The sequence below is a fragment of the Barbus barbus genome (assembly GCF_936440315.1).
Source record: "Barbus barbus genome assembly, chromosome: 24".
In the NCBI taxonomy this organism is placed as follows: domain Eukaryota; kingdom Metazoa; phylum Chordata; class Actinopteri; order Cypriniformes; family Cyprinidae; genus Barbus; species Barbus barbus.
This window is the reverse complement of record NC_136752.1, coordinates 25,268,083-25,283,195: the sequence shown is the minus strand read 5'-3', so window position 1 is coordinate 25,283,195 and position 15,113 is coordinate 25,268,083. Positions and strand designations below refer to the sequence as shown.

At 36.5% G+C, this 15,113-nt stretch overlaps 2 protein-coding genes across 2 annotated transcripts; one reads left to right on the top strand and one right to left on the bottom strand.

Annotated features, from left to right (window-relative positions):
• Positions 1 to 311: 311 nt before the first annotated feature.
• parp1 (poly (ADP-ribose) polymerase 1) lies at positions 312 to 14,890 on the bottom strand. The gene is made up of 23 exons (XM_079375275.1): positions 14,609 to 14,890; positions 13,764 to 13,926; positions 13,521 to 13,636; positions 13,223 to 13,437; positions 8,933 to 9,014; positions 8,412 to 8,528; positions 8,052 to 8,228; positions 7,782 to 7,956; positions 6,742 to 6,882; positions 6,245 to 6,487; positions 5,655 to 5,720; positions 5,412 to 5,544; positions 4,840 to 5,035; positions 4,414 to 4,542; positions 4,208 to 4,291; positions 3,975 to 4,097; positions 3,766 to 3,894; positions 3,581 to 3,679; positions 3,237 to 3,389; positions 2,727 to 2,854; positions 1,927 to 1,988; positions 1,500 to 1,614; positions 312 to 1,366 (listed from the first exon to the last, which is right to left on the bottom strand). The coding sequence occupies exons 1-23, from the start codon at positions 14,729 to 14,731 to the stop codon at positions 1,285 to 1,287; spliced, it is 3,051 nt and encodes a 1,016-aa protein (XP_079231401.1). The 5' UTR covers positions 14,732 to 14,890; the 3' UTR covers positions 312 to 1,284.
• On the top strand, positions 11,021 to 12,178 carry LOC306844159 (adenosine receptor A1-like; the record flags this gene model as incomplete). Its single annotated transcript, XM_079376105.1, has 1 exon — positions 11,021 to 12,178. The coding sequence occupies one exon, from the start codon at positions 11,021 to 11,023 to the stop codon at positions 12,176 to 12,178; it is 1,158 nt and encodes a 385-aa protein (XP_079232231.1).
• Positions 14,891 to 15,113: the final 223 nt, after the last annotated feature.

Sequence of the window (15,113 nt, the reverse complement as noted above, 5' to 3'; positions counted from 1 at the left end):
CATTTATTTTTAATCTTTATAACATATTCTATTTCATTGCAAAACGCATCACGATGAACTTGTTTCAAGTAAAAAATGTTGAGAACCACTGCCATAGTTTATTTGTTGCAAAATCGTAGCAACCACGGGGAAAAACTATGACTGTATGGCTGTTAGTTTTAGAGACACATACACAGTACCAAGGTGCTTTTTTGGTGGTCTAGAACTACAGGCTCCTGCGGGTGTAAACAATGCTTTATTGTGGGACTTCAACAGTAGACTGTTACTCTGAAAGATTTAATGCAAATATCCACCAACATGCCATAGATTCTATGTTTTACTTATTTTTTAATGTGGTAAACCCATAATAAAATTCCATACAGATTTTACCGAGCAATTTTAATGTACAGAAATGCATCAGTCTGGTACTTTTTAGTTCAAATATCAGTAGTGAACACTTGTATTCTTTTCTTTTTATTTCTTTTGCATTCTCTCATACACAAATGTTTGTGAAACTGAACAGAATCATTTGACAGAAATAAATGAGCTTCAAACATAAGCCAAAAATCGATTTATTTATGATGCAAAGACATTTGTCAGGATACGAACAGCTACTTATCCACACAACCGCTGTGGAGCAGTGTTTACCAAAAGCAAAAAAAAGATTACAGGTGCGTGAGTACAGCAGCAGCCATTGCTTTTAGCTTTTCATTGCCATTTCAGTTGGCCAAAGGGACAGAAAACTGAAAAGCTAAACAGGGATGGTACAGATTTAACATACAAAATATTTGTCCCTACATTGGCAATTCTAGTAAAAGGTTACTCACTTCTGGCAGGCTATATCCTAGCTTACAACATTTTCTTTCTAAAACTGTACATTTTCTCCTTTTTTTTTTAATATTGAGAAGACAAACAAAAATGTGTACACTAGATGTGTTACAGTTAACCTGATTCCAGGTTTAGCAAAACTATAAAAAAAATAAAAGTCTATGAAACTTGGAAGACCGTCTACCTATAATCGTTGGTAGCTCATAAGAGTTATGAGCAGTTAAGTCCAATCATTTCTGTGAATATGTACCAAAGCCTGGAATATTTGCAACAATGCAGTGATACAATTTAGATATAGCCACTTAACTTACTCCAAACTAACAGACAAAGCAACAGGAAATGTGCTGTTGAAGCGCTAGAGAACTGATTTAATCGTTTATCAACCCATATGCTGCTTGGTCATGGTGCTTAAGCTGTAGCAGTAGGCTTCAGTGGTGTCCAAAAGCCTGTCCACCTGGACAGATCGCATCCGCTGTCTCACCACAGAGAGGACTGGTAGTTGAAACGAATCTTCAGCAGGTATTTTAGGCTAACCTGAGCAATATCATACACAATGTACCTGGAGGAAAGTCAGAGTCAAGGGAAACAGTGAAAGATAGAGAATATGTAATTGTCTAAATATATTTGAGACGCACATTGACCTACAACAAGAGCAAGAAGGAAAATGAAAGATGCAGAAATCAAAAGGATACTCGTTGTAGAGCAGACTTGTGTCTTCAATATTTGTGTTGATGCCTTTGCCCAGAGGAACATCCACTCCGTTCAGAGATACAGTAGCTCTTGGGTCTGGAGCAGTTCTTCCCAAACCTTCAAACAGAAGACACGTTAAAAACATTTCTATCAGAAACATACTTCTGGACCTCTTGAGTTTAGGACATTTTAAACAGCAGCTTAACTAAAAATAAATACAATCTCTTTTTGACTATTTGAAGGGAACTGAACTGAGCTGGATGATGACATAACTGAATCAACAATGAACTGAAAAACTGTTTTCTATTGTCCTCTTACAACATCAGCACATGTTTTTCCTGTTTGACACTAAAGCTACTTTAACGTAATCTGTATTGTATAAAGCGCTATAAATAAACATGACTTGACTTGAATGTAGAGCCATCTCACCTTTCACACTGTGTTTACCCTTTGGTACCTTTGTAATGTGTGAGGCCTTCTTCAATTCATGCCTTTAGAGTAGAACAACAATTTAGAGCAGACAACAATGAATCATAAAAGGGAACAACATACTTAGCCTTCCTAATTTCCAATTGTTGACGTACACTACTGTTCAAAGATTTGGCGTCAGTACATTTTTTTAAAGAAATAATACTTTTGAGCAAGAATGCATTAAATAGATCAAAGTAATAGCAAATGACATTTATAATCTTTTTTTTTTTTTTTTTTGTATGAACATGTATTTCAGGATTAAAAGAGTGGATCTTGGAGACATGAGAGCATTACAAAGAGGTTTTAGGATTACTCATATTTATCCTGCTTTCTTGAAAGAGACATTTATAATCTTAACATATTAGACTTATTTCGTAATGTGTAGCTTTTAAAATAAATGCTGTTCTTTTTGGTTTCCACCAAAATATTACGCAGCAGAACTGTTTTCAACATTGATAATAATAAGAAATGTTTCTTGAGCACCGAATCACCATTATTAGAATGATTTCTTAGGGAAATACAGAATATTCAGCTTTGCCATCACAGGAATAAATTATTGTTACAATGTTAAAATAGAAAACAGTTCTTTTAAATTGTAATAATATTTTACACAATTACTGTTTCTAGTGTATTTTGATTAAATAAATGCAGCATTGGTGAGCATAAGAGACATCTTTAAAAATAAAAATCTTACTGACCCCAAACATTTGTACTCTAGCATGTTAACTTACAACTAGGACAAAAAGAGCATCTCTTACATGTTTCCAAGGGCAACCTCTCCTAACAGAATGAGTCCAACAGGATCAGCCTGGGATGTGTGGCAGTAGTTTGCACTCTTCGACACCATGTCAGCAAAGTAAACACCTTTGCCAAACATGTAACCTGTCTGTATTAAAAATCACATAAACAGAACACATATGATTAGAGTCCACTAGTATTGCAACATTCTAAATATTCTAACATTCTAAATGTGCTGCATCTTTAAATAAAACGTGTTTTGCATGTCATTAAAATAAACAGCCATTTCAGAAGGGTAGAAAAGAATAATTCACATTTTAAGCTGGCGAGTTTAAAGATATTCATATTTTAAATTGGGGAGTTTGAGTTCTGAAACCTCTTATGTGCGCAAATATCAAGAACATTTTGATTCTCCATTTCATGAAACTGCTCTAATACAGTTTTTTTTGCTTTACAATTAAAAGGTTTTTGCATTCTCTTTTTTTTCCAGAGAGAAGCAGCCAATGGCAATGGAGGATGCAGAAACTTACCACTGGAGCTTCAGGAGGAGCGATACGCAGACCCTGAGACAGGATACCTGCGTAGTTGGTGGCGCGGGAGCCGTGCCACAACATCTGCCGGTTGTGTAATTCTTTGAAAGGACGGTAACGCTGGGACTCACCCTCCCTGTCAATCTTAAAGATCTAACAATACAAAATCGCAGTAGTCGGAGACAAAAGCTTGTTATTTTACAGCTATAGCGTACTCAATTCATTTACGAAGCAATATTTAATGCACTAGTGAACTCTGTAAAGAGTGAACATTTTAAAGTTTATAAAAAAAAATAAAAATCCTAAAAGTTCACATACAGCAGGCTTTATAAAGTTAACCTCACCTCCTCAACATCCAGTGTATAGGTGTTGTGAGTAGCAGCGTGTGTGTTCTTCACATATTGTTGGATAAGCTGAGCCTCACTTGATGACTTGTCGACCACCTAGAAACACAAAGTCAGCATCAATCACTACAACATGACCACATCATGGTAGTGAAGTATAGCTCTTCCAGTGAAACACATTTTACCTCAATTTTGGTTTTGAGTTTCTCATAGTTAATGTCAATGGGATCTTTCTTATTGTCCTCCACTCCTCCCCGTAGCAGGCTGTAGGCCACCTCGATGTCCAACAGATTGTCCAGCATCTGCACCTTTTGCTATAATGGATATGCAACAGGATTGAGTACAACCACCACACTGTTGCTGGACAATCTTTAGATGGTTGCCCAAGTCGTACCTGTATGTAATCCATGTTATTCAACAGTGGTGGTTTCTTCATGCCAAAGTCGTGAGGTATCAGTGTGTAAAAGCGATTGGACAGATCTAAGATCAGAGCTTCTGCAGCGCTATCTGCTACAGCCTACAGAAATCAATGAAAGTTAAAATGAAGTTAGGATAAAGGAGACCGAAAAGGGAACTATCAGACTTTTAACACATATATGCGGTTGAGATCCAGCTTTCAGAGCCAACCTGTTGGACCTCACTCAGGAGGGAATAAGCACTCTGGATCTGTCTCTTACTCAGTTTTCCTAAAGGCATCTTCTGCAAGTCGATCTGTAGGAGAAATTACACAAGTTATCATCACATATACGACCACAACAAATATAGACAGTTTTAGTGCTATTTTACTACCCCTTTATAAAAAATAAAAAAAATAGAGGAGGAAGTGAACACACCTCAAACTCAACCATGGCTTTCTTCATGCTCTCTACATCAAAGATCATTCGGATAAGGTCTTGGATGGGTTTGTCCAGCTTGGACTTGGCACCTGCACTCGCAGTTAACTTCTTCACAGCCTCCTCGTCCTGGGTAAATATATGCAGAAAGCTCCATAACCATTTTATTTAGATTATAAACAACTTGTTTAATACTGTAACACTATGTTTACATTATAGGCTCTCTATCAAGGGAGGCCAGGTCTCATTCGTGAGCCTCAGCACACTTCCAAAGTGAGATTATTTATTGTCTTTGACAGTAAAGGCCTTTCTGACAGCCTCTAATTCATGTTAAAAAATGTATGCAATGCTTTATAAAAAAAACACACAAAAAAACACACTTATATCTCTAATAGTTCTTTGTCTAGATGTTGTTCCAGTTCTTACCTGTCCATAGTCAATCTCTAGAGGATAAAACTTATTGGGGTATTTTGTGAAGTTGCTGGAGGCCCAGGCATTCCCAGTCTTTTCCTCATACACGCTGCAGAAATTGTCCATAGCAGAGTTCTTATCGTAAAACTTGTCCAGTTTGTTTCCCCCAATGGTGGTGCCGACTCGACCCCATGACCTGAACACCCAGTATCTGAAAAAGCAGCAAGCATGCTCAAGACAAGAGGCCCTGTCTGTCAAATAATTATAAGGTATTACTCATAACAATTGAACTTAAAGTAGTTTGAAGCCATTTGTACCCTATATTCACACTTTTATAAGAGAAATAGGTCAAGAGAAACATTGGCAACTAATGCACAACCATTTGAAGGTTTTAAAGCAGGTACTGGTTAAAAATGCTGCTTGTAAAGTACTTACTATTACACCTAAGAAACCCGTATATATACAGTATGAAATTACTATGGATTGCTTATGTTGTGCAATTAAATAACCTGTCTAATGATGAATAATTAAAATTATATTTGTGTAACAGGAATCCAAATGAATCACAAAAAATGGGTTAGGCTCACTGTTTCTTAACATCATCCTCTAGCAGCTGTAGTTTGTAGTATGAGTTCGTCCCTCTGACGATGTCCACAAGACCCAGTGTGGCACTGTAAATCTTCCCATTCTGATCCAGTACATGAGCACAGCTTTCCAGACCTGAGCAATGAAATCATGATTAAGGCATTGCACAAACAAAATATCTATATGAAACATATTCAGATATAAGATTAACTCTTATCTCAAAGTGAAAAAAGACTCAGTCTCACCTGATTCCGGATCAACTGCTGCCCCTCCTTTCACTGTCAGTTTCATTTTCTTTGATTTGCTTCCACCTGCCGGAGTAAGAAATCAGCATTATTATTCATCAAGAGTGTATAACACTGTCTTTTAAGATTTCCAAATTAAAAATCATGTCAGTGCATTTGAGATGCATAGAAATGTAATTTGAAAATGCTTCTAACAATCTTAGAACAAAACTACAACTTTGAATAAAAAAACATCTTATTTCTTTAAAGCAGTGGATTATATATACACACAAACAAAATATATTTTATGTTGATTAAATATTTATATATAACATGCAATAAATCAATGTGTTATATAATTACACTTTATTGTATACTTCATTGTTTTAAATAATACATACATAAATATGCTATTATAATTTGAATCGTATTACAGCCTAACATGTTTCACCCAAACAAATCCTGCTCAAAATCACTTCCAGATTTTGTTTCACTGTCAATGAAACCTAAATAACTCAAATTTAATCTGGTGCATGTGCGTACAGGAGTTACATTTTTTAATCTTTCTTTATAAGAAGTTTTGCCGGAAAATTGAAATGCATCTTTCTAACCTTCTTCCTCTTTGACTCTGCCAGTACTCTTTGAGGAATGAGCGCCAGTGGATTTGGAGGCTGGTGCTGCAGCCTGGGACTCAACTTTAACTTCAGCACCCCAGGGTGAGATGGCGTGCAGAGAGATGAGCTCCTGGAGGGCCTTGCCGGACCCCTTGATGTCAGTGAGGAAGTCCTCTGCCACTACACGTACACCTGCGTCCCTCACCTCCTCCATCTTCTTACTCATTTTTTCAATCTCCTCTGAGACACAAAAGGAACAGAGCAAGTTATTAATGAATTTCAAAGCGACACATGCCAACAAATAAACAAGTTGGCGACAAACCAGAAGGGACAAATTTATTAGTCGGCGAGTACCAACAAGACACCTAGTTAACACGCATACCTTGTTTTGTATCTTACTGAGCATAACTTATTTTAGTCAGTCAGCATTCTGTCTACTTTGACAGCAAGGCAGCTCTCAAGGGTTTGGAGAAGAGTTACAGAACATCACTCACTCTTGCTGCTGAGGCAGAGAGCAGCTTTGTTGGCAGAGCCTGTGATTTTTCCACCCAGTTCTTCCACTGCATTTTTCAGCTCGTCTTTGTTCTTACGAAGCTTTCCCACAGCAAGCAGCTTCAGTCCAGTCAGAGGCTTATCTAGATGATACATTGAGAAAAACAAACTTTACACTCATAAAAATGCAAAGAGCCTAATATAATAGCATCCATTAACTTGCTTGCCATATCAGTTTTTAAGAGAATAAAAAAGAAAATAAAAAAAGAAAACTAGAGATCAGCCAGGTTTCATATTTTAATATGAATTTTGGGACATAACATAAATTCACAATGTAAACGTCAAGACGCAAATAAAACGGTCTTTGCCTGAATGTTGTGTCTCTAAAATGCAAGTAATTTACTACAATGAATAAAAAGCCAAGGTAGCCTCCCCGGTGTCTACAACTTACAATTTACAAGTAAATAAAATTTGCTATTATTTTTACTGTTGTACTAAAGATAAAATTATTAAAATATTGAACTATTTTCTAATTTTGTTCATTAGAATATAGCTGAAATAAAATATAAATATTATATATTAGAAACTTAAAAGAAAATGAGAAATGCTGCTACTGTGTAAATGATTATATTTCAACAACAAATAGAAATTGTATAATTTAGAAGTTAATTTAAAAACCGCAATATGTCCAATGTACATGTCTGCATACAAATTTTAAATTGAGTGTTGATTATTACAGTTAAAAATAAATAGTGATTGAATTTTGTTGTTAATTCTATCCTTACAGTAATGTAAAAGGACTCCCAATAGTTTAGAGGAGAAGCTGATGTAGATTTTTATCCCTAAGAAAATTTTAAATGTAATTGAACTTGTAGTAGAATAAAAGTAGAATAAAATAAACGTAGTGTTTTCTTATTTTCAGTAATTCTGTGTAGATCTGAAGTTATCGTTATTTGCGTGGGTAACCACTGTTCAAAAAAATTAAAATGACTGACCACTAAATAAACCTTAGTATTCCTCAAGGTTTCTGTCAGTCACTGACCTGCAGGCACCTCAGTGAGTTTATTACTGGCGGCAGTAGACCCGCTCGGTGCCGCTGAGGTCACAGTAGCAGCAGCAGATGAGGGGGTGGGGGCAGCAGGAGGGGCATCTTTGGGAAACACACGGTCCTGCCGTTGAAACTTAAACTTCTTCAAGAATGGAATCTCACTGAACTCCTGAGGAAGAATAACATTTGCAGGACATGTTAGGTGCTGAAATTCACCTGCATGCAGGTGTGAATATGCAACTACCACAGATCTACAGCACTTACCTTAGGAATGACCCAGTCTTTGCGATCAGGCGTCTGAGTCTTGAATACACATTTGGTCCATGCAGAGATGTCTCCAGTACAGTAGTATGCATCGCTCTTAAATTCAAGCTGCCCTTTGCAAGTCTCACAAGGTTTCAAGGACCCAAACGCCATGCCATCTGAAAGGCGGTCTATGATCTGTCAATTAAACAGCCACAAATAGTTTCATTAGAGAAATGATACCCAGAGTCATAAAATAAAATAATGAAAATAGTCAAAGATTTTCTTTGGTATCTGACTTTTGATGCTACTATTGAAATGGTTAGTCAGATAGAGAGCAAATCAGCACATCAGATCAGTTTTTCTGAATTGCACACTTACATTTGACTCCCCAGAGGGAACTTCCTGATTGTTGGCAATAAGCAGTTCCTTCATGTCATTGATGGAGCAGAATTTCTTCAGCTTGTCCTTAATTCCCCAGATCAGCTGGCTTTGCTCCTAGAATACATTGAGAACCAGACAAAAGCATTTTCAGACTGATATACTTTCTAATTTACAGAAAAAGCTAAGAGCAATCAGTTAAATGTTGCAAGAAAACACTACAGTCTTATTTCTACAGACAGCACAACTAATTTAATAAAATTCTTAGGTCTGTTTTGGTAAAAGAAAAAGAACACAATGCAAATAATAAAATGTATATATAAATAAAAAATAATAGTACCATATAATCATTTTAAGATAATAAATGCTAAATGATGGAAGATAATAAGATAGTAAAAATAATAAAGCTAAAATGGAAAAGCGTGCATGAAAATATCTACATTATATTGATGCAAATTAATTTGTTACTAGGTAAAAATCATCCACAATAATCCAAGCCATATATCAGAAATAACTCATACTTTCAGTTTCATCTCCAGTTTTTCATCTTCTTTCTTCTGTTTCTTGGAGACTCCTCCATCTACATCATCTATCTTTCTCTTCCTGAGAAAGATAAAAAATTAAATAAAAGCCAAAAGACAACCAAACGCATGAGCATAAAACACTTTATGAAAACACAATATATTGCATTTATACCCTAAAGACATTACTTAAATATGCTTTATAAAAAACTAATTACTTAATTTTCTCTTAATTCCGAATGGTCAGTTGTGACATTCAACTGTTATTTCTTCTGTATCATGTTGCTAAAGTGTATACCTTACCCAGGCAACTAATAACCGACACAGAGTTGTTTTTGTTTACAAAAGCTATTACAAATCACTTTACATTTATTAAAATAAAGCTGGAATAAAATAAAACACTAATATTAGATTAACTATTTCCACCTAAAATATAAATTAGAAATGCTTGCCAACTAACTAAAAAAATTAGTAAGAGCTAATTAGTAAAAGCTAATTAGAAACAAAAAACAAGGCAATTAACTAAACTAAAATTAAAATGAAAACCACAAATATAAAAGTGAATGCTTACTAATATTTGAAATAAATTATAATAAATACTGTCTTTAATATTATATAAATTATACTAAAATAGTTGTGTCTGTATTTATAAGTAGTCATGTAATAAGCAGGTTAAATGTATAGTTATGTTATCATATAAACCCTTTCAGAGTGATCAGATGTACATAGATGTACAATGTACAGCCAGACATAATAATGAAAACTGACTTCATATTATGCCTTTACATCAAATAAAAAGGAGCATTATAAACTTGGGGAAAAAAAGAACCCGATCCATGATCCAAGATCTTATAACCTGATCCGAATGGTGAAAACCTTTCCACTTTGTGGATTTGAGTTAATCCTACAGAGAGAATCTGGGTGTGTCTGGGTGCCCATGAGTGTGTGTTATAACCCAGAGGCTCCTCTATCAGTGGACCTCATTAGAAGATTATCAGTCTCCTGAGTCACAGTCATGTCTGGACAGGATCCTCTATCCGGCAGCCATCATAATGCCGATCATTAATTAATCACAGACAGACACTTAAGCTGATCTCAACATCACCGCTGTGCCTATTTCCCCTCCAGAATGTAATTAGCGCCCATTTGGGTGACGATAATGGGCACCAGAGGTCAAATTGATGACCCATAGAGGCAAAAACACAAACAAGACCATTCTTCCCATTAGAATGAAAGGCTTATAAAAGCCCATATCACAGCTACGGGTGAAAAGCGACACGGGGAGAGAGAAAATAAATGAATATAGATGTGGCATCTTTTTCTAATGGATGCAAGAACTTCTCAAATTAGATCCAAAGAAGTCAAATGCATTGGCAGAACATAGGCAAACAACATCAAGCGACATCTCAAAGCAATAATATACGAAACGATCCACAGAGACTTGGTAGGTGCATTAATATTTGCTTTTTATATAGAGGTTTCATAATTTCATGATATTCAAAAGAGATTTAAACTACTTTATTTATTTGATATACTTAGAAGTATATTTGTTTAGATGAATACTTTTTAAACATTAATACTTTTATTCAGCAAGGATGCTTTAAATTGATATATTAAGACATTTGTACTATTTCAAAAGATTGTATTTCAAATAATCGCTGTTAAAAAAACATTTCCACAAAAATATTAAGCTGCACGGTTTTCAAAACTGATAACAATAAGAAATCAGCATATTAGAATGATTTCTGAAAGATCATATTTAAATATTTTAAAATAAAAGTTATTTTAAATTGTAATATTTTACACTATTAATGTTACATTAATGCTGTATATTATTAAAATTTCAATAAAAACTATTATATTAATACAATTAGTTACATAAATAAGCTGACGTACCAATTTGAAGTGATAAACAGATAACCTGTGTGCTTTTAACTAATGTTCTTTTATTATTTGTTTACTTTAACATTGGAAGACATTATTTTAGACAATGACAATTAAAGGCATAATATAAGTGAACAGACAAATCATTTTAACGTAAAGCTTAATATCTGATTTTCTTTTTTGCTTTTATGCTTACAGGTCAAAATGACTCAAAATGCCAACTTCACATTCCTGCCGACTCTCCTCTACACCAACACGACTTTCATGAATGTCACCTCTTATGAAAATACCACCTTTTTGCAGTTTGCCACATCCACCATGTCGACACTTACACAAGGTAAACTAACCCAAGCCACCACCACCACCACCACCACCACAACTACGTCTACTACTACAACAGCAGCACCAAGCATCCTAGCATCCATAAACCTGCCTTACATGATAGCCGAGCTTGTCATAGCCCTACTCTCCACTGTGGGTAACCTGCTAGTTTGTGCTGCAGTTGGACTAAACAGGAAGCTCCAAACAGTTACTAACTACTTTCTGGTGTCATTAGCGGTGGCGGATATCTGCGTGGGTTCACTGGCGATCCCTTGTGCCATCATGACAGACCTGGGCATTCCACGGCACAATCTGTATCTGTGTTTGCTAATGTTATCTGTACTCATCATGTTAACCCAGAGCTCCATTTTTAGCCTGCTGGCAATCGCCATTGAGCGTTACATTGCCATCTTCATGCCCTTCCAGTACCACCGACTCATGACAGCTCGCAACGCAGTGCTGGTCTTGTGTTTTACTTGGACGCTGGCCTTCCTGATCGGTCTGGTGCCGCTGATGGGTTGGCACAAGCCTCCGCCCGAGTCTGGCTACTGTTTCTTCGTCTTCGTGGTGGACATGACCTACATGGTCTACTTCAACTTCTTCGCCTGCGTTCTGACCCCGCTGGTGGTGATGTTCCTCATCTATGCGCAGATCTTTGTCACGGTCAAACGTCAGATGAGGAGGATCGCGGCAGAACGAGGCGGTGCGGCCATCACGGAGGGAACAGCAAAGATGAAGAAAGAGATGAAGATGGCCACTTCGCTCTTCCTGGTCCTCTTCCTTTTCACATCCTGCTGGATTCCGCTACATATCATCAACTGCTTCCTGCTGCTGTGTCCGTCATGTCCTGTGCCTCTACCGCTGTTACTAACGGCTATCATTCTCTCCCATGCAAACTCGGCTGTTAACCCTTTCCTCTACGCCTACAAGATGAAAACCTTTAGAAATGCGTTCAAGGCCATCTTCCTGTGCTGCAAGGGCATCGGTGATGGCGATGAACAGCATGACAATGGAGGCGGCAATAACACTCAAAGATCCTGAACACTTAGTCTAGTCCCAAAGATAAAACTGAAAAGAATCTTAATGGGATTGAAAACAATTCTAAGATGGTTTAATGTGCAAAACCAGACCTGTATTTTATATGTGGTTTATATTTCTGAAAAACATTCTTTAATTAAAATACTATATTTAATTACGACTATGGATGCAGGATTTGGGGGAAAAAAATCTAATTGTGATTTCTCTGATAAAAATTGAAATAAAAAAAAAAAAAAGCTCCAGGTTTGCTGAGCTTGTTGGTAGGGCTGCACTATTTTGCCCAAAATTCTGTGATTATATATCAATGTTATAACAATAATAATTTTTTTTTTTTTTTTTTAATGATTATTACTATTGCTAAATTCAAATAGGCTATTAAACAGAGTAAAATATACTACTGTATAGGGGTGTAATGGTACACAAAACAAATTTCAGTACAAGTCTTTCGTTTCGGGAAGCATGTGTATCGAACAAATACAGCATTGTTTTAACTGCAAAAGTATAATAGAAATTTGTATGTCTGTATTAATTTAGTAATTTTCACTTTTTTGGCTGAAAACCACAGGGAGTCTTTCTTTTGTTTTGTTGGCAATACCTAGTTTATAAGAACTTTGGAAATTTGGTGCGTGTGGTGTACCCAAATAAATGTTATAAGTGACCCAAACTCACATGACATCCAGAGATGAGCCACTCTGAGACACTGAAAATACTGAATCAGGTGCATTTAAAAAAAAAAAAACACAGTGCCACATTTCACTCTGAAACATGGAGTGTCAAATTGCAGTTTCTGTTTTACTTCAATAACAGTGTAGCCCTACTTGCGATAGACTTCTGTAGACAATACTTTGCTCATTTTTTGAAACGCATGATGGATCCATGCAAAATCTTTCAAGCAGAAAAACGCTACACAAACCTGTCCAGTATTAAATAAATATTTATAGAGATTTTTTTTGGTAAGTCTAAATAAAGAAGCAAAAAGCATCCTAAAGCATGTGCTTATTCAGTTTAATGCATGACAGCAACCTAAATAAGAAATCAAAAGCTCACCCTTCATTCTTCACTGCAGGAAGCCTTTTCTTCAGCTCCTCTTTGTCTTCATCTCGTAGAGCTGCGAAACCTTTGAGCTGGGCGGCACTGTACTCTGGTTTAAACAATAGCTCCTCGCGGCGGCTCACAAAGCAGCCAGTGTGGTACCAGCGATCTATTAGACCAAGCTGAGGTTTCTCTGGGTCCACTGTTTTCTTTGACACACGTATGTGGTCCTGAACACCAGCAGGGAAGAATAGATTAACTTCTTGTGTTCAAAAAGCATAATTTCTTTAACAGAAGGTAATGGAATATGTACCTTTTCGATTTTTTGATCACACCCCTTGCAGGTGCTTCTGTTGGATTTGGCGTACTCCACTGCAAAGTCATTCAGTGTCTTCTCCCCTTTAGCTGCTCCCTTCTGCTCTCCTTTCCCTGAAAAGCAATGAGGATTAATGAATTAATTTAAGACTTAGTAACTTAAGCCTAACTGCTTTGCAGCCCATATGGCAAGCTCAAAGCAAAATCAGTGATTAGGTCAAAAATAATATTAACAAATCACCTCCGGTGGCACCTCCGCTCTCAATGGCTTTCTTCACTTTTTCCTGGTCGCCCCAGCGGAGGTCAGTAAACCCAGATATGTCAGAGGGTGACTTGACTGCAGCCCAGAGCCAAAAGCAGGAAAAATGGTGCCAGTGAGGCACTTTGCCATCAAACATGGGAGACTGAGAAAGACAGACAGGTACCAGATGAGTAAAATCCAACTAGATATAGCACATTATGCAACAACGAATGAAAATCGTGCAAAGTGAAAATGAAAGCACGTAAAAACACAATGTCACTGCAGTCAGAAAAATGGTAATTTTGTTTCTATAACAGCTGAGAATTTACAGTAAAACAGATTACGTCTTCACTTATTTTGTGTATTTTAAAGCACTCTTGCTTGTCAATGGTGTTATAGTAGCCTATCACAACCAATGTTTAATAAGTCAGTGTGTATAGAATTCTAATTAAAAATAGACATGATTTGGCCACTTTAAACACATTGTTTCTATTGTATTATCAGTACATTGCAATAACACAGCTTTGTTTTGCTTTTTTTATTATTGTTCCAACAAAACCAAAAGCGAAACAGCATCTTTTTACAATTATTTCTTGATAATGTTGCCTAAAGCATCACTAAATGCCAGTGTAAACATATGACCATAGGAAATCACTGCTGATTCCTTTCATCCCATGACTGCAAACCAGTTAAACTCCTCCTGGGCCTGAGGCACGTTCATTCATTCGTGTAACTTACATGCAATAGCATTGATTACACTATGCATTCAAGAGCATACATGCATTTCCAAAAATACATGTTAATCTATCAGTATTACTGACTCAAAGTTGCACATAATTCCTCACCTGCACCATAATGGCCATTCTCAGCGAGTCTTTAGCAATGTTTTCTTTGCATTTCTTGCAAGAGGCGCGTCCACTTTTCGCGTATTCGGCTTTGTAGAGTTTGTCATCCTGTGAATCAGCCATTTTCCGTATATTATTGTGAAAAACAGAAGTTTACAATTTAATTGTGGTCAGAAAGGCCAAAAACAACTACAATGCAATGAGTAAAGCACTCAGCCCGCGTGCAGAAGCACCCGCTCAAAATACCAGCCCAAACTAATCGAGCCTGCATTCCTCTAGAGTAGAGAATATGCGCAGGCAGAGTTAATCGAACCCAGAGCTATGTTTCCTCGCCTCTGGTGAATAGTGTAAGCGTTCAAGAGTGTTATTTTATAACCTTTAACAACTCAACACTTGTATGTCCACATTGGTAAGAAACACAGGCGGCATGTTTTTAATTATAACTTTTTGTAAAGGATGGGATGGACTACTTGATTTAACTTTATGTAATAAGAACTCTACTGAG

Coding starts and splice junctions, on each gene's coding strand:
- parp1 (XM_079375275.1), bottom strand. CDS start 14,731: ATGGCTGATTCACAGGATGACAAACTCTACAAAGCCGAATACGCGAAA. Junction 9,015..13,222: donor CCTGCAGTGAAGAATGAAGG/GTGAGCTTTTGA, acceptor TATCTTTCTCAG/GAAGAGAAAGATAGATGATG. Junction 1,615..1,926: donor GGGTAAACACAGTGTGAAAG/GTGAGATGGCTC, acceptor TTCTGTTTGAAG/GTTTGGGAAGAACTGCTCCA.